The 19,047-nt window shown below is 49.5% G+C and overlaps 1 protein-coding gene across 4 annotated transcripts in view; it reads left to right on the top strand.

Annotated features, from left to right (window-relative positions):
* Positions 1 to 19,047, top strand: part of GRIK4 (glutamate ionotropic receptor kainate type subunit 4) — a 440,922-nt gene that overhangs the window by 412,969 nt on the left and 8,906 nt on the right. For 3 of the 4 annotated variants that reach the window (XM_057553865.1, XM_057553866.1, XM_057553867.1), the window contains 4 exons: positions 1,054 to 1,227; positions 4,656 to 4,821; positions 6,180 to 6,405; positions 10,385 to 10,513. In XM_057553865.1, the coding sequence (XP_057409848.1) occupies positions 1,054 to 1,227; positions 4,656 to 4,821; positions 6,180 to 6,405; positions 10,385 to 10,513 (695 nt within the window). Of the gene's footprint in view, positions 1 to 1,053; positions 1,228 to 4,655; positions 4,822 to 6,179; positions 6,406 to 10,384; positions 10,514 to 19,047 lie in introns of those variants that run through there. The other variant, XM_057553868.1, reaches the window with a different exon arrangement.

Raw genomic sequence — 19,047 nt, forward strand, 5'->3', positions numbered from 1 at the left:
GGCACATTGGCCTTGTATTTGGGAACAGGCGGCAGCGATGGAAATGTGGGCCAGCCCTGCAGCGCGGCACATGCGCACTAGGCTGAAGGGAAGGCCGGGGGTGATGGTAACACCCTGTGAAGAGGCAGACCTGCCCTGCTCAGCACACGCCCAGACGCGTCTCTCACATCAGAGCTGGAAGGCTTTGTGTGGGAGGCAGGCTGGGGCGGAAGAGGGAGAACATGTGTCTGGTGGGCAGGAAGAAAGGGCATCAGAGGTACCGCTGGGAGAGAGAGGCCAGCGTGAGGCTGCGAGCGACAGCGGGAGGGAGTGCCGCCCTTCGCAACCCTGTGTGCCCGTCACGCTCACCTGGGGAGCCCTAAAAATGCTGATGTCCAGGCCTTACCTGGACAAATTAAATCAGAACCTCTGGGTGTGGAATCCAGGTATCGGCATTATTTCAAAAGCTCCCAGGTGAGTCTGAAACACAGACAGGGTTGAGAACCAGGACCTGAGCCTGACGGACCATCTGGGCCAGTGGTTCACAAAGTGTGGTCCCTGGGCCAGTGGCATCCACATCACCTAGGAACTAGCAGATTCTTGGGCCTCAACCCGATGTACCGAATCAGACGCTTTTGCCACAATCTGTGTTCTCCCGAGCCTTCTTGGTGATTCTGATGTCAGTTAAAGTTTGAGAATTACTACTCTAGGCCAACGGCTTTCAAACCATGGCTCTGTGGGGCTGTAGGGTCTCTCTTTGGTCACTTTGGGGAACTGAAGGAGGCAGAACAAGCAATTCCCAGCCATCTATTCTGTGACTTGAATTATTTTGAAAAAATTAAAATGTTTCTTTGATTAAAGAAAAACAGTTCCGAAACTGCCAACATAGTCCAACTTTCTCATTTTTCAGTGGGAAAACCCAAGTCCCATAGAGGGGAGGGGCTTAGCCAAGGCCACAGGCCAGCTGCCGAGGTCTCGGGGCGAGGTCAGGGAGGGGAGCGCCCTCACACCCTCAGCACCCCTTCCTTCGCGCCCACCCTCCGCAGCACTGGCATGTGTCCCTTTCTCTCACAGGTTGACGCCCTACGAGTGGTACACACCCCACCCGTGTGCCCAGGGCCGGTGCAACCTCCTGGTGAATCAGTACTCCCTCGGCAACAGCCTCTGGTTTCCGGTCGGGGGCTTCATGCAGCAGGGCTCCACCATCGCCCCTCGTGCCTTATCCACCCGCTGCGTCAGTGGCGTCTGGTAAGATCCTGGGTCCTCGGATAAGCCCTGATCCAGCTTCCAGTAGGCAGGAACCTCAGCTCTGCCCTAGGACAGCCTCTGCCAGCTCAGAGGGTTTGGGGGCAGCGGGTGGGTGCGCTTTGGGCCATCTTTTCTCCTTCTCTGTTCTCTGCCTTGGAGGTCTAGATGCAGAGGGGAGCCAAGGCAGGAAAGGAGACCGAGTGAGAAAATGCCTTGAAGGCCCACAGCAAAGCAGTTATAACCTTCTGACCTGAAAATGACCAGAGGTTGAGAGGCAGGGCCTGTGAACGCATAGGCAGATTTATGCAAATGTGAGCATGTAGAAGGAAGTCCCTGCAGGAGAAATCCAAGCCCACGCCCCCTCCATCAGCTTTCTGGAGCTTTGCCCCTCTGCACCTGGCTCTGGGGGCCTGCCGGACCTGTCCACATTAGCAGGTGTGGGAAAATGCAAGCTGTTAGTAGCTCGGAGTTGGACAGGACCTCAGGGAGCAAGTTGCCATCATGGTCCACACGCGCAGTCAGCCAGCCTCTTCCTGGAGCTCCCTTCTCCTCTTGGCAGGGCAAAAGGAACATGGTGGAATGATTCGATGTATGGGAAAGTTCTCTGAAAATTTGGAAGTGCTACATAAATGTTTGGACTAATCATTGCTATTAGGCCATTATGGGGGGAAATGAAATACCAATGTAGTGTTGAAAGGCAAGTTTCCCATCCTCACTTAAAAACCCACTGTCAGGTTTGGTGTCACAGCTTATAGGACGTACAACCTTCATTCGCTCCTCTCCTTCTCAGCCCGTGTAAGCCAGAGGAAAAGGAAAGGGGCATGGGTGCTGGGGACAGTGGGGGGTCTGGACAGTTACCTAGAGCCACTGGACTGGGGCTGATCGGCAGGTGGAAACACAGTTGGGACTGACACAGTAGGATTTAAACCACTGGGGCAAGGTGCTCACCCGTTATCAGGTCGTGCCCAGGAGTCACTGAGCGGATCACTGAGGGGACCTGGGTCTCACGTTTCCTGGCAGAAAGGACGGTCTTGTCAGGCACAGTCACGGAGCTCCCTCAAAATCCAGGAAATCTGGGCAGAAACCCATAGATGAGACGTCAGCTGCAGATTCTGATCCCTTTCTACTTGGGCTTTTCCTTCCAGAGGTGCTTGTTCCCACGTGCTGCACGTAGGGCTCCATTGCCTGCTTCCTTCACCTGTTAGCTCCCACCCCCAGGAATCCCCTCCTCCAGAGAAAGTCTGCCCTGGTGCTGAAGGGGAACCATCGGTCCTGCAGGCTGTCGGCTCAGCCCACTGGCTCAGCAGTGCTTTAAATAGCTGGCCCCAGGTGGCTCGGTCACCCCGCTCCAGAGCGTCTGTGGAAGGGAGGCTCGGCCCTTCCCAGCCCGACCCGGAGGTGTTGGTGCGCCCCTCTGCCTCTTGGAATTCTTGGTTATAAAATCAGGGCCTCAGTTAGGTTGGCTCCCTGGGGAGTGGGAGGTCAGAAAACAGGGCCATCGTGGCCTACCGTGGCACCCTCACCCAGAGCAAGCGATGGAAAATGCCACGTTGCTAACGAGAATGCCAGCTTCACAATGACAATGCCCCTTTCACCCAGGAGCAAGTCTCCACTGGCCCCTCCGGAGGGAGAGTGGGCATGATTTGCTTTGTCAGCCAAGGTGACGGGCTTGCAATGAGCTACTTACTCTCTCTGATCCATCCTTTGTGACCAGTGGCAAAAACAGCCACATGGCTGCCCAGGGTGGAACAGATGCCAGAGTGTAGCCATGGGGCTGGGGGAAGCTCCCCAGCCAGCTCTGAGGTCATGTCCACACCCAGGGCTCATTAACCCTCGACAATGTGGCAGAGCAGCTTCCGAATGCACGCCTCCACCTGGGGACCACTCACCACCACCACCCCAGCCTCCTCTGGGGGAAGCTCATGAGAAACAACTTCCAAGAGAGTGTAAGAGCCCAGGCAGGAGCAAGGAGAGCAGGTTTTGCAGATGGAGGGACTCCTGGCCCTTACAGGTCACAAGTAGGGAAGGTGGACAAATGATTTTCATTGCATCTCTACATGTCTCTGTATCTCACACTCATCTCATCCTTTACAGATTATTAGTCACTAATGACATATTATCTCACCTGATCTCACAACACTCCAAAGACAGGTGGACCAGACATTATTATCCCCCATTTATTAGACAAGCAAACGAGCTCAGAGGAAATGTGTGGCTTTTCCCCAAGGTCTCATAGGTGGAATTGGACAAAGCCAGAACTAAAACCAGATCCCTTACTGGTGATCTGGCATGTGTGGATGTGCCCATCAAGTTGATGGGTGCCCCTGTTCCTTCACTCCTGGGAGGCAGCCTGAAGGAATTCTTGGACACGTGGCAAAGGGGACAATGGGACTTCCTGCTCTTGGAAATCCACCTGGAAGCTGCCGGCTGCTGCAGCTCCTGGCAAACACTATGCCTTGGTTGGCAATGTCTTCATAATGAGTGAAGCCTCATTAATTCAGACTCCACTGATTCAGAATTTGGCGATTATCCAACCTCAGTTGTGCTTACATGTATCTTTGAACCCCTATAAACAAATGGATTAGGAAGCAGATCCATACTGCTGACCAGATGGTAGACGTCTTGTTTAACCTACTTAAGTGAGCAAACTGGTTTTAATGACTTTAGCATGTATGCTGCTGCCTGAGTTGCAAAACTATTCTAATTTTAAATAAGTCCGATCTGCCCAATAAAACAACCTTCCATTCTGAAATAGCGTGACCATTGTAAAAGCATTTTCTAATTCCAACTTCTCAGCCGTCCGAAGGTGCTTTTCGCCCGTTCATCTTGAAGAGTTTCTGCTGTTACAATCTGTAGAACTGGTTATAGAATACAAATTTCTCAGTTACTTGGCCACGTGACTTTGCTTCTCTGAGCCTCGGTTTTGTCTTCTGTGAAACCAGGATAAGATTTTCACCTCCCTGAGTTGTAGGGAGTACAGGAGAGAGGGGGTGTGGCTCGCAGTAGGTGCTCAGTACATGGCAACGCTGCTCTGAATGTCGGGTGCATCATGACGGGGCTGGGGGAGGCATCCCGGCTCTAGCTCTGAACAGAGCCTCCAGGGCTGGTACCCTTAGCTCATTCACTAGCTCATTGCTCACCGTCTCTCAAGCTGTCTCATGTTCATGGACACACTTCTTTTGAGTAGAAACCCAATAATCACCTCCTTTAGGAAATAAGAGAAAGAAAACCACTGTCTTCTTCTAGGCCACCCTCCCAAGCCGTTCCTTTCTGTTGACATCAAATGCCCTGCCTCCTTTCTCTTCCCCCACTAAGCCCCTCAGAAGAGGGCCACCTGGTCTCTCCCATGTCGCAGCAGGACTGGGGATGGGGTTTAAGACTCCTGGGGTGCCCCGGCAAGGATGACTTCTTGGTCTTTTCCTACATAGGTGGGCATTCACACTGATCATCATCTCATCCTACACGGCCAACCTGGCAGCCTTCCTGACCGTGCAGCGCATGGATGTGCCCATTGAGTCGGTGGACGACCTGGCTGACCAGACGGCCATTGAGTATGGCACGATCCACGGAGGCTCCAGCATGACCTTCTTCCAAGTAAACCCATACGGTTGCTCGCCGACATCCGCAGTCGGGCAGAATCAAGTTGAGATGTTTGTCCACTGGAGATAAAAACATCTCATCCCATCATCCCTTTTGAACACCTAATTTGGAGGTTCTCATGGGGCTCATTTTTCCCCTGCTCCCCAAAATACCCATGGAACCAGGTCCCCAAAGCACTTGGGTTAATATCAGCCCTGTCCCAAAGTGTTATACATGAATGATCAGTGCTACTTGAGATGATTTTAGTGGTAGAACTATTTTTTAATTGCAGTGGTTTCATATTTATTGTAATTGAGTATTAGAAAAAAATATGCAGTGACTCTAACCTGTACTTTTATTTATATTTCTGCATAAGGTGAGGCTAGCGTACACATTTAAATTTTTTAAGTAGGCTAAATTTTATAAGGAGTGCTTAGACAAAGCAAGATTGGAGTAATACACGAATGACTAATGTGTAAGGAACTTTAGATTAAGCTGAGCTGGTTTCATTGATCCCAGACTAGATAGATCTCAGATCAGGACCCTTTTGGCTTCTCTGAGGTTCCCTTGCAAGGCTCAGGAGCCGGCCCTGCCACAGTGGTGTGTTAGCTGGCAGGCTACCAAGGCTGGCAGAGCCGGGCCAGACATAGGAGTAGTTTGCATTTGCTTCCGGCTCTCTAGGGAAGCAGGTTCCCCTGGAGTCAGTGAGTGTCTAACCAGTCTGTGACCCAAGAAGTTCATTATCACACGAAACAAGTCCAAGGCCTTCAGTTTTCTGTTTCCCATACAAGTCTCAGGGATACTGGCACAGGGACCAGTGAAGGCATCATGCAAACACAGGGTTTGGCAAGACCCCCAGAATTCTCTCAGTCTTGTTATTATTTGTAAACTAGAAGCCAACATTGAATATGTGATTGACGGATTGGTTTAGGGTTGATAGAGAAGAGCTGGCACTGCCCCTTCGGATGATGTCTCCTAAAAGTCCAGAATGAACCTGAGTTTACTGCCCCTGCGCTGAAGGACAGTAGAGGACACAGCCAGAATTTCCATTCTCACTTTGGTCAGAACATGGAGGTTGGCAATGAAAGATGGGTGGATGAAGCAGAACCAACGATCGAAGCAGTAGGCAGAGTTTACACACCTTCAGACCCTGTTCCTTCTTTGTCTTTGTAAAATGTATCAAAGGCACAACCCTTTCCTCCTGCCATTAGGCAGTGGCAGTTGTGACATGAAAGGGAACAGGTTCTTGAATATAAGGAGGGGACTGAGTAGCAGAAGGGCCAGAATTTTAGGGACCACTTGGATGCCCTCCCTTTCCAGGCCACCATCTCCTTTCTCTTTCCTCAACCTGCGTCCTTGCGTTCTTTTCCCAGAATTCCCGCTATCAGACCTACCAGCGCATGTGGAATTACATGTACTCCAAGCAGCCCAGTGTGTTCGTGAAGAGCACGGAGGAGGGGATCGCCAGGGTGTTGAATTCCAACTACGCCTTCCTTCTGGAATCCACCATGAATGAGTACTATCGGCAGCGAAACTGCAACCTCACTCAGATTGGGGGCCTGCTGGACACCAAGGGCTATGGGATTGGCATGCCAGTCGGTATGCAGGAGAGGAACAGCCTCTTCGGGTAGCTCCACCCAGGCAGGCTCAGGGTAGCTCCAACCGTCGAATGCAGCCTTGAAGTCAACAGCCCCTGTTTCTAGAACCGGGTTTACAGTGACTTGAGATGGGCATTCTTAAGGTTTTTAAAAAAAGTGAATCCACATCCTTCCAAGTCATCAGGGATTAGTACCCAGTCCTTAATTATGGAAGGGCTAATTGATTAGTTATTCATAGATTAATTATTAAAGGGCACATGGATGCCCTTGGTGTATTCTTTTTTTTTTTTCTTGCCACACCGCCCAGCTAGCTTGTGAGATCTGAGTTCCCCAACCAGGGATTGAACCCAGGCCCTGGGCAGTGAAAGCATCGAGTCCTGCCCTTTGGCCATTTCTCTGATGTCTGACATCTCTACCAGCAGTGGAAAGGAGACGGAAGAGATGGTAGGACTCAAGTGAATTAATTTTGCTATTAGTGTCCCTGGTGAAAGGTTTACTACGAAAGGGGACTGACGTGATTGGAGGAGACGGCTTTCAAATCATCTGTGGATCTCACTGGTCCATCTGGTCTGAGTCAGAGTAGGAAGCTGAGAGTGGGCAGGAAAGCTCTGGTATTCACCTTGCTGACTGCGCCGTCGGTTTGTTATAGGACGGTAGAGATGATTGGCTTCCAGAAAGGTATCCCAGCTGTGCCTTGTAAAGAATATCCCTGCTTTAGGCCTTCCCCTGCTGATGGTTCCTCTATCAGAAGGTGAGGGGGAGCACATTTGTGACTTTGTGACCATGGAGGAGGTCTGGAAATGTCCCCCAGTGTTTCAGACATGTACCCTTCCCACACACACCATGGAGAGCCACATTGTTTAGGGCTGTCCTTGTCCAAGTCTGTCCTCATACAAGGTTGTCCTGAAACCAAGCAGCCGGGGAAGAAGCAGGAATGGAGGAAATCATCTCATGTGGGGAAATTGATATACAGGATGTGCATCTTTGTTGGTATCTTACACACCACTTCTCTCTCTTTTTGTTTTTTGAAGTGTAGTTGACTTACAATGTTGTGTTAGTTTTAGGTGTAAGTTAGTTTCAGGAAAGTGTTTCAGATATATATCTATTCTTTTTCAGATTCTTTTCCCTTACAGGTTATTACAAAATATTGAGTATAGTCCCCTGTGCTATACAGTAGGTCCTTGTTGGTTATCTATTGTATATATAGTAGTGTCACACCCCTTCTCTTGATCGGTACCTAACTCAGAACTCTATAAATTATAGGCCTCACTTATACCTGTGTCATGTGAAGGGCATGGGATGGAGTCAGGCAGATCTGGGAATGCACCCTGCTTCCTGGCTGTGGGACCTTGGATAGGTTATTTAACCTCTCAGAGTCTCAATTATCGCATTTGTAAAATCAGGTTTCTAATATGTACCTCAGAGGGTTGTTACAAAGGTTAAACTGAATAATCTGGTCTCACCACAGTGTTTCATCACACTTAGCCTGTTAGGGGGAACATTAGTGCCCTCCCCACATTTTCCAATGTTCCCTCTGTTATTTGATAAAAGCAGATGACTTCTTCAAGACTGATCAGAAACCAAGCCAATGAATATAGGCAATAATATGGTTCACCCTTGAACTCTGTAATTTCTGACCCTAGTAGTTCTGTAAACTGGAAGCCTCACTCAGGGCACCTGCATACCCTCCACTTAGCATCATATTTCATTGATTTCATTAATAATACAGATTATGGGCCCCTTTGAGAAATTTACTGGTTAACATTGTGTTTAAAGATGGTGGAGGGAACCACAAAATGAACCTAAGGTGCACCTTGATAATACTCTAGCAATTTAATAAATTTAACTGAACTGTCAAGTGATTCAAAAGTTTTCATGGCACAAACCTATAGAGTTGGCATAAAGCAGACCGCCTCTAGAAATTCTCATCAGTAACCAAGGAAAAGGGGAGGGAAATGCATTGGTTCTCTGTCTGAGGTAATGCTGTTTCCATATGTGTTATCTTAGTCTTATCCCACCTGCAAGGGAGATGTGGTTCTTCCCATTCTAGAGGAGAGAACTGAGATTCAGAGTTGATAAGTTACTTGTCCAAGGTCACAGAATAAGTGGAGAGAAAAGCTGAGCTGGAGCCTAGGGGGCCTATCTCCAAATCCAGCATTTCACCTCTCAGACCGTGTTGCCAAACGGGTCCACCAGCTCAACAGGACAGGATAGATGGGGAAGGTGAGCTATGGGTTAGCCCAGGTTCTTAGATCAGGCTGGGAAGAGCATTGCATAGTCGATTGATGGGACAGAATTTAGGTCCAGGAAAGACAAGCATGTGTGTCCTTCTTAAGTGGAAAGTAAGGGTGTAACTATGGAATAAGCAGTGTGGTTAGACCCAGGAAGATGAAGAGAAACAGAACAAAGAATGAGATGGAAAATTAGTCGGGTAGTTTAGGAGCTAAGTAGGCAAACATGGAGTAAGCAGAATAATCCTTTCATGGGGCCCTTGGTATGCTATTGAGATTGGGTTGAAGATGCCTTGAAAACTGCTTGAAATGCCTTGTTGGCTGGATACTTGTCTCTAAACCTGGAATATTCATTAGTCTCACCACCCAACACCATCTGTTAGTTCCAGTAGCCATTCACTTCAAATGTGTGTTAAGTACCTGCTATGTAATATATGAGGTGCTATTGACGTTCACCCAGATCACATTCAGCGCTGCAGGCTTGGGGTTTGAATGCCCAAGGGTAGTTGTATCTGTAGCAGGGAAGGTTCTATCTATGGAGTCATGGGCTGTTAGAGTGCTAAGAGATCTGGGAGCTGATCTAATTCCTTACCTGTCAAAGTGCAGCCCATGGCCCAGCGGCAGGGCACCGCCTTGGAACTTGTGAGAAATGCGAAATCTCAGACCCCAGCACCAGACCCACTGAATTAGAGTCTGCAGGTCGACAAGATCCCCAGGGGATTCCTGTGTGCATGAAAGTTTGAGAGCAGGAATCTATTTGTTCCAGCTTTTGCCTGTATCCTGCATCAAAGCCCTTTTCCCTGGGGCGTCTGTCCACATCAGGCCTTTACAGAGCTTAGACAAGAAAACTGGGCAGCTTAGTTCATTTCCAGCCTCCTGGCGGCTTTTTCTTAATAATTTCAGGCCTCAGCCTGTGCTGGGGCATCGAGCTTTCCACGGTTTCATTTAAGCCTGTTTTTTGTGATTAAACCTACATTCCAGAACCAAAGCTCCTTGACCATACTCCATACGAAAAATTAAAAAAGAATCGCACTCAACAGAGCCTTCTGTCTGAGGAGGGAGGGAGGAGCGATGTCAACAGAGTAGTGGACGGGGCCAGGGGTTCTGGGGCACCCAGCAGGCAGCTGTGCGGGCAAGGGGGTGCCCCAGACCGATTCTCCACACAGATGGAGGAGAGGAAGCTTCCGCCTTGCTCTGGGTGGCCCTTTTCTCATTGGTGGCCGCTGCGGGTAAACAATTGTCGGGTGTAATGTAGTGAGAGTTACAAATGGCAGAGAAACTAATTTCAATAAAGTAGAAAATAGGCAACTGATTGTGAGGTTTGTGTCACAGAAGGTTTCCCTCCTTGGCCTCCCAGGGGCAGGCGGACGGGGAGCTTTGCAACCAGCTTACCGCGTGCTGGTGGGGAGGGAGGTGGGTTCACCCAGGTAGAAAATGTTGGTGCCTGGATGGGGAGATGGGCAGCACAGCTGCCCGGAAGGCTGTCCCTTGACCCATGCTGGGGTCTTGGCCATGGGCTGGGCGTGCCAGTCAGCGTGGAGAGAAGGAAAGTAGAAACGCCTAGTGCCCTGCATGGCGCGGAGAGTCCTCAGCCTGAGCAAGTAGAGAGCCGTGCTCCTGCGGGGACCCCTGTCCCTCCCCTCCTATGTTACGTGGGCAGGGTGGCAGGGAGGTTTACCGGGAAGGGAGCAGAGAGATGCGGACGGGGGCACTCATGTCCTGTGTTCTGGGCTCTCCTGTGACCCACAGGCTCCGTCTTCCGGGACGAGTTTGATCTGGCCATCCTCCAGTTGCAGGAGAACAACCGTCTGGAAATTCTGAAGCGCAAGTGGTGGGAAGGGGGCAAGTGCCCCAAGGAGGAAGATCACAGAGCCAAAGGTAAGGGTGGCCAGGGCCTCCCCTCCTGCCTGGAGGACCAGAGCTGCTCGTCTCTGGCGTCCAAATTCCAAGTAATGCCAGGTTGAGAACAAGCCTCGGAAGGAGCCGAAGGCCGGGCTGGGACTGGCTGGGCTCATCCCTGTCCCAGGGTCTTGGGCTTACTGTACGGTATCCACTCCCACCCGCTCCCGAGTCCTAGAGATGCCACCCCTGCCATGTTTCCTGAATCCAGCCACTTCTGCGCCAGCACCGTCTCTTCCGCCATGGCCCAGGCCACCAGCACCCCACAGTCGTACGATTACAACAGCTTGGCCCCCCATTTCCCCTGCTTGCGCCTCTGCACTGTTCTCTCCACCAGAAGCCAGGGTGATTCTTTTTAAGACCCACATAAGGTTGCAGCCTTGGCCTGCGCAAACCTTCCAATGGCTTCCCATCTCACTCAGAATAAAATCCAAGCTTTCTATGGCCTCCCGACCCTTCCTGATCTGTTTCCCCCTTTTCTTCCTGTTCCCCAAGCCTCCCAGCCTCCACCCACCTTGGGGTCTGCACACTGTTCCCTCAGAAGGTCCCTCAGAAAGGCCTTCCCTCCCCATGCCACACATCTCTCCCCTTCCCTTGGGGTCTGCTTTTCAGAGCTTATCACTATCTGATAGTGTAGTTTCTATTCATTTGTTTACTTTCTGCCTCTTCGACTAGAATGTAAGTTCCATGAGGGCAGGGCTTGTCTTCCTTACAGGGCTGTCCACATGACCTGGCACATGGATATTTTATTGAATGAACGATAAATACGGCTGGATAGAAAGCAGTCACTGACTGACGTGTAGTTGAAGAGTGTTGAGGGTCCCTGAACACCCAGCATTTTCTGTAGGGGGAACATATATCCTGGCTTGCCCGGGATAGTCTCGGGTTACATCTGTTGTAGATCCATGAATGCCTGTTAGTTATTTTTAGAACGCCCTTTCATTTTCAAAGTGTCCTGGCTTGGGCAATAAATCATATGGTCACCCCAGTAATCTACTGCAGCCTTGCTAAAATATGCAGCGAATTTACCTATACACACTCGGCCCTGGGGAGTAAAATGAATGATGCTATGGGCCTCCCTCTCTGCTCAGCGTGAGTGATTATCCAGGATGAGACAGTCAGGGAATGGCTTTGTGCTTTGTGTTTCTAAGGGTCTCCGTGTGCCTCTTTTTTTTTTTTTTTTTTTAATTTTTAGATTTACAAATTTTTAATTTTGTATTTTCTTTTTTTTTTTTTTAAAGGATTTTCTTATTTATTTATTTATTTATTTATTTATTTATTTTTGGCTGTGTTGGGTCTTCGGTTCGTGCGAGGGCTTTCTCCAGTTGCGGCAAGCGGGGGCCACTCTTCATCGCGGTGCGGGGACCGCTCTTCATCGCGGTGCGCGGGCCTTTCTCTATCGCGGCCCCTCCCGTCGCGGGGCACAGGCTCCAGACGCGCAGGCTCAGCAATTGTGGCTCACGGGCCCAGCTGCTCCGTGGCATGTGGGATCTTCCCAGACCAGGGCTCGAACCCGTGTCCCCTGCATTAGCAGGCAGATTCTCAACCACTGCGCCACCAGGGAAGCCCCTCCGTGTGCCTCTTGATCCTTGGAGGAGAGGGCTCAGGAATGTGGACCCACAGGGACAAGCCCTTTGTCATCTGGAGGAAATGCTGTCCCCTCCTTTGCAGGAACGGTGGGAGGCCACACCATTCTTGGCTCTCCACTCCCCAAAGGTCAACGGTGGAGGAGACTGACTCTTGTTAGAAATGGGGGAGGTGCAGAGAAAAGTATCCGGAAACTTCCGTAGATTTGAAAGAATGCACTAGATGTTGAAGATCCCCAGGACTGGTATAGGAAAGGAAGCGGGGAGCGGGACGTTGCAGGCAAGAAGCACCTTGAGGGACGATGCAGAGGCAGAAATCGGTGCAGCGGGCAGGGCTGTGAGTGGGGACCGCAGGTGGTGTGGGTGTGAGAAGATTCCCGTGGGGAGATCTGGGCTGCCTAGACGGTGCGTACCTGGGAAGGCGTGGGTGGCAGGATGTACCCGCACCGCCCCCTGCCCAGAAGAAGACTCATGGATTGGAAGCAGTCTAAATCGGACTGGGCCCAGAATAGTCAAAGGAAAGTGAGATGATTGGTAAGCTAATATATGTCCGTGTTTTTCTGTGGGAACAATGAACTTCAGAGTGGCGGGAAGGAGCGCCGTCTTCCCAAGGAGATGGAGGGAAACAGTAGTGGCTTTTGATCTGGAGTAATTTAAAATTTAGCGTTGGCCGAAAAGTTCGTTTGGGTTGCTCCATAACATGTTACGGAAAAACCTGAGCGAACATTTTGGCCAACCCAATAGAAACGGAGAGGTGGACCTGGGACCCAGCGTGAAACAGGAGAAATGTCCAGGTTTCTGTTGCCCTAGAAGCCCCTGGTCGCCCTCCAGCTGCCCCTCCCCACAGTGGGTCGGGTACCTTCCGTGATTTTGGATGGAGCTCTCAACACACTACGTTACAACTCTTGGTTTCCTCTGCCCAGGTGATGGCACCTTAGATGTGGACCCGTCTCACCTGCTTCTGTGTCCCTGGCCTCCCCTACAGAGCCTGGCACATAGTAGGGACTCAGTAAAAGTCTGTGGGATGTGTGATGAAAGCCCCTGACTGGTAGCTGTCAAAAGCCACCAATTACTGGCCTCTTGGGCCACGCTAAGGTGGCAAATGAAACTGTGCTATGGTGCTTTCCTGAGTAGCCTTCGCGCTGAGAGCTCTCCACTCCTTAGAGTTATTCCTGCCTCTGAACAGCTGACTGAACATATGCGGGGATGCAGGGATGCTGTAGACGCGGGAGGCTGGAGCAAAACGGGGTGGGCAAGAGCAAGGGCTCAGAGGGGTGCAGGGAACCCACAGGCTCCCCACCGGCCCCCGGCTGCCAGCTCTGGCTGTTCCAGGCCTCCCGCCTCTTTTCCTTACCACTAGTTGTGGGTTTCCTGGCTTTCCTTTCTTTTGTAAACCTGATCCTATTTGATCTCTTTGAGCCTGTTTCCCCTCGAGACTCACTACTGAGTTGATCCGAACTCTCCAGTTTCCCCTTTCATCCTTGACTTCTAAGCCCAGCCACAGGCCCTTCCCCTTTGTGCCCTTATTTCTTTGTGTTTATTTTCACTGCTAATCTATAGAGAAACAGTTGGAGGGCAGCAGATTGACAAGGCTGGGGATGACGACACAGGAGCTGGGACCTTACAGTTTTCACTCAGGGACCTCAATTTAGATTGTCTCTCTCTCCCATTAGAGATTTCACCCGAAGTCCAATGGGCTCCCCCGCACCCCACTCTAAGAATGGGGCTCAAACATTTCCCTCCTGCACACCTATTTGTTCTGCTGACAGGCGCTAGGTTGGTTCTCTCTCCCCTGAGGCAGTGTAGACAGGGTTCAAGATCACAGGCACTGGGTCAAATGGACTCCACTCCATAGATGGCCTTGTTATATACACTGTGAAGCATCTTTAAGCCTCCGTTTCCTCCTCTGGAGAATAGAACTAGAAATAATAATGCCACCTCCCTGGGCTATTGTGAAGACTGAATGAGATAAACCATGTTAAACACTAAACAAAGCACTGGCGCAAAGGAAATGAGAACTGATTTTATTCTAAAATCTAGGCCTAAAGAAGAAATTGAGGTCTGAATAGTATCCACAGCCACAAGTACGCCCATCCACTCCATGTTCCTCAAGGCTACATAGCTTTTCTAAGATGAACACTTAGGACATTAGTTTGTCTGTTGATAGTTGTCCCCCATGGACTATGAAAATCTCAAGTGCAGGGTCTGCGTCTTATTTATTTTTCTATCCCAGTGACCAGCATATCATCTGACATTTTATCCGTATTTGATGAAAGGATGAACAAGTAATGAATGAATGAATGAATGAATGGGCAATCATCTCAAGGACGTCCAGACTGGTCCTACTTCTTAAGTCTTTTTTCCCCCAAACAGGATCCCTGTCACCCCAGTGTTAGATGGAAAGTGTTCACGGAGCCCTCACTGCATCCAACGAACAGTGTAGACCACTGTGTATCAGGCACTGTGCTGGGCTCTGAGAGTATGAAAAACAATGAGACATGGCCCTGCCCTCAAGAGGTTTAGAGTTAAAGAGTGGCACAGATTATCACTATAATGGTTGCACTGTAGGAATGCTTTCATAGAGCTGGACAGAAAGTGTTATGAAGCCCAGAGAACAGAGTGATTAATTCTGCACAATAGTCAGGGAAGGTTTACAGAGACATTGGGCCTGGACCATGAAGCATTCATTAGGAGTCACAGCTTTAGGAAGGTTGTGGAGCAGAGTTGTCACACTCAGAAATTGGTTTGGATGAGTAGGATGAGGTTGGAGTTAAGAGGGCATTGAAAACCAGGTGAAGGCATGTGGACAGCAAACCAGTACGTCCCAAACTTTCCCAGGGAAAGAATTAATAGCAGAGGACACTGAGTATGCATGTTTGGGGATCTGGGGACAGAGTCTAAAGCAGCCCAGCATGTTTGGAATTTCCTCTTCTGTTTTGTCCTAAAAACACATGTGAATTTTGCATCTGACAATGTAATAGGGGCATGTTTATGTAATAGAAAAATGCTTTTCATTCCTAGACTCTAAGTAAAATCAGTGTCCCAGGAAGATGCCCTGTAAACACCCCAGAGCTTTGCATATGCCTTGGCACACTAACAGCACAGCGGACCGGGTTGGAGACATTGGTGGAAGACCTCAAAGGTTCTGGAGTGAGATGTGGTCTCAGGAAAGCAGGGGCTGTGGATGGAATTCTGAGCTGTCAGTGGCATTCATGGTCCCAGGGCACAGTCATTGCCTCGGGAAGAACGGAGTCCAGTTATTGGCTTTAAGTTCCAAAAGAAGTTGTTCCAATTCAGCAGAGACAATGTTCTTAGAAGTCATGGTTTTTGATTTGCTAAAAAAGTATCACTATTTTGGAATACAGAAGGCCAGTACCTGAAGGAAGCTTTGCATAAAGCTAACACTAGAAGTTCAGAGAGCCAGGCCACCCAGTCTGCAAACCAGGTGAAAAGATGCAAACCAGGAAAGGATATGTTAGAATGTGAAAGGTCCCTGAGAAGGAGCCTTGTGCCCTGCTGGGAGCGGGAGAGTGCCAGAGAGAACTCCTAGATTCGTTGGGGATACCAAGAGGTAAAGAGATGTTTGCTTACTTCTGGATTTTGGCATGCCCCACAAATATGTGTCATGCCACGGTGGAGTGGGTACGTGAAAGATGGCACATGGGGACCCAGGGCAGAGAGGTCCCAGGGACAGACCTGCATTTTCTGGGGCCCCAGACAAGGATATTGGCAATCTAAGAGGAATCTGGCATTAGGATGGGACATCTAACCCCATCCCCATGACACATAATCTCCTTCCCAACCCCAGACTTGAAATACATCCAGGCGTGAAGGGGGAACAGAGAAAACACCGTATTTAACTGAATGTAAATCTGAAATTTAAACATAAAGAAATCGCTACATTTTTGGCAATCAGGTGGAAACGGCAGTTTGAGGTAGATGTTAGGTACCTTTATAGGAAAATTAAGTTGTTGTTTTTGCAGAGTGGTTGGCTTGGGATATTCTTCTCCATTCCACAGAATTTTAGGAAGACTGGTCTGACAGCAGAGCTCAGGATGGATGGAGAGGAGACGCAGGGAAAGCAGGCTCCCAGGGAAGATGGAAAGGACAGAGCAGGAGGCTTCTTTCCACTCTCCACTGAGGGACCGAATGTTCCCTGGCACGGAGAAGAGAACTGAGCAGATGAAGAGAGAAGATAAACAGTGGAAGCCATCCTGCCCGGGTCCCACGTGCTTCGGAAAATGCTAGGGTTCTACCAACCAGCCGATGTTAACTTGCCTCCATGCGGTCGTCCTCGGGAGCAAGAAGGGGAGCTGTATTAATAAGTGGTGATGTCCAAGAGGGGGCTGTCTGGGAGATACCGTGCAAATCACCGTAAGAACCAGGGCTTCGGCTCCCAGCCCAGCCACAGCAGCTAGTGCCAGTTTAATGCAGTGGCCCCATTTCTGCCATGGCTGAAACCCAAACAGACATTACTCAGAGAGACTAAAAGGCTTCCTGGCTGAATGAAAGTCCACGTGACCTCCCCCAAGCCAGGCCAGAAGCACTAGCCTGGAAGGAGCAGAGCCACTGCTTGGTCTCCCTGTGACAAATTAGCCATCAAACTTCCGGAATAAAACTCACTGCTCGAGAGACCCGCCCCCCCCCCCCCCGCCCCTCCTGTGGCAGAAGAACAGGGACCAGCATGGCCTGAAAGATCTCTTCCTTTAAGTCTTTCATGGTGGCCAGGAAAGGAGCCGCTGGACCATGTTTTTTCTTGTGTCTCAAATTGAACAAACGGCAGTCCTTTTCATTTGCTTTCCAAAGCAGCTTCCAGGGGATCTTTCTTTTCGTGGTTGGGATCAGTTGGCTTCCACATGTGCCTAAAGAAAGGAGGAGGAGATGGAGTAGGCAGAGAGGGATGGAGGTGAAGGGAGCTATGAGGGCGGTCCTGTTCTCAGAGATCCCTGAAACTGAGAGTGACATCAATTGCAATGTACCAGACAGTGTGCAGTGCCTCACACAATCCTTTTCTACTTTATTATCCCCTATTAAAATGTGAGAAATTTCAAAGAAAATGATCTGCTGCTACTTCACTTCTAACCCAGTATTACAGCTCCGGTATCACTGCCAAATTCCAGAGAAGAATCCTAACATTGGGATGATGCCACCACCTGAGTTTTTTTGCCAGGTCTTACTTGGCTCTGGTGAGAACCACAGCATTACCCCTTGGCTTCATCTCCCCGTTTCTTTCCCTGCCTATAGCTCAGTGACCAGCTACCTGCATACACAGCTGAAAAACGCAATGGCAGATCATGTGGAAGACTGGAGAATTACAAAAAGAAGCAGGCTTCATTCCAAGCTGTTTCATTTTCTTCTGCCTTGTCTTTTCAAAAACACTTTTTTAATTTATTTTCTCACTCAACTCCTATAAAAAGAAATATCGCTAGCCACTCACAGAGGCCAGCATCCCAATTCAAGGGGATTGGATTACCGAAGGCTTTGCAGAACAATTGCCAGACAAAAAGGTAGTCGGTGAATTCCAAGGAAATTAAATACTTTTATCTTGAAAAACACAAGCTCGCAATCAGGCTTCAAAGGAACATAAATACACCACCAGGCTGTGAAAATCAGGGTCCCCTTTCAAGGATGGAAAAGAGGCCGGTGGCATTGACTCACAAAATCCTTAGAGAGCAGGAAGTTTGCTGTCTGGCACGGCGGGAATGAAAGTGTAAGACATCTTAGCAAGAGCGGGGGCTAGTGATGAGGGGGGTCGGGGGAATCGTGGGGACGTTTTCCTTTCTCTTTCTTCCCTGGGGGCTCAGCTCTATTATCCTGGTTCTCTGGTTTCTCTGGAGAGGGCCAAGACTGGAAACCTGAATATGGGAGTTTAGATAGTGTCTCGAAGTGATGGTTGCCGAGGAAGCCTCTTCCTAATCAAATCAGATTGACTGCTAAGAGACGGGGGAAACTCCGGGGGAGGGGGGTGCCGGAAAGCACGATCGGGAACGGAGGTGAACCATGGCCCAGTGTGTCTGCGTCAAAGGAGGTCAGCAGTTACAAAGACCACAGCCCCACTGTGTCTGGAAAGTGAGCCAAGATTAAGTTAATGGATCATCGATTCAAACATTTGCTGTAATGTTCCCAAGGAGAGAAGGGGATTTTATAAGTAGAACTAATAGCCCGTACATAGGTCTCACTTCCCCAGTCACTTGGGGCGAGGGTGGGGTGGTCCTAGGAATGAATTCAGTCACAGGGAGCCAGGTTGAAGTCTGTAATCACAACCCTGCAGCATGAGGGACCATGGGGGCCCCGAGTTCTGGGGAGAAGTGACATGGGGGTAGGGATACGGGCTCAGGCTCTGGCTTCCATTTGGATCTGGCACTTCCCCTCACCAGCCGTGGAGCCCTGGACAAGTTACCTGACTCCAGTACCTTGGTTTCCCAGTCAGGAACATGGAGGTAAGGGTAGTGCCAATTTCACAGGGCAACTGTTAGGATTGAATTAAAATGTTTAGCCTGGTAAGGTAGCTCATAGTAATATTCATAAAGATCAGCTTTATTTTTATAAACATTAGCTGGGCAGTCAGATTTATCTAGATTTCACATCTGAGCTCTGAAGACTTGGGCAAATTCTTGAAGTTCTCTGAATTTCCATTTCTTTAATTGTAAAGTGCCAACCGTGGACTTTCTTTATAGTATTTTTAATGATAATTGAATGAGATAGAGAATGTTTTTTTACATGAGGTGCTTGAGCTCATATTTTGATAAATTGTAAAGTACCTCTCCCATAACTTGTGTTTTGATAAATTGCAATATTTATCAGATGCCTCTACCATCCCTCTTCTATTCTGTGTTCCTTTCTCTACCCTTCTGCCATCACCATCTCCAGAATCTGCTGGGTCTAGTCAACAGATGTCATGGTCAATGCAAGAAGAAATGGCAAACT

The sequence above is a fragment of the Balaenoptera acutorostrata genome, chromosome 9 (assembly GCF_949987535.1).
Source record: "Balaenoptera acutorostrata chromosome 9, mBalAcu1.1, whole genome shotgun sequence".
Classification (NCBI taxonomy): domain Eukaryota; kingdom Metazoa; phylum Chordata; class Mammalia; order Artiodactyla; family Balaenopteridae; genus Balaenoptera; species Balaenoptera acutorostrata.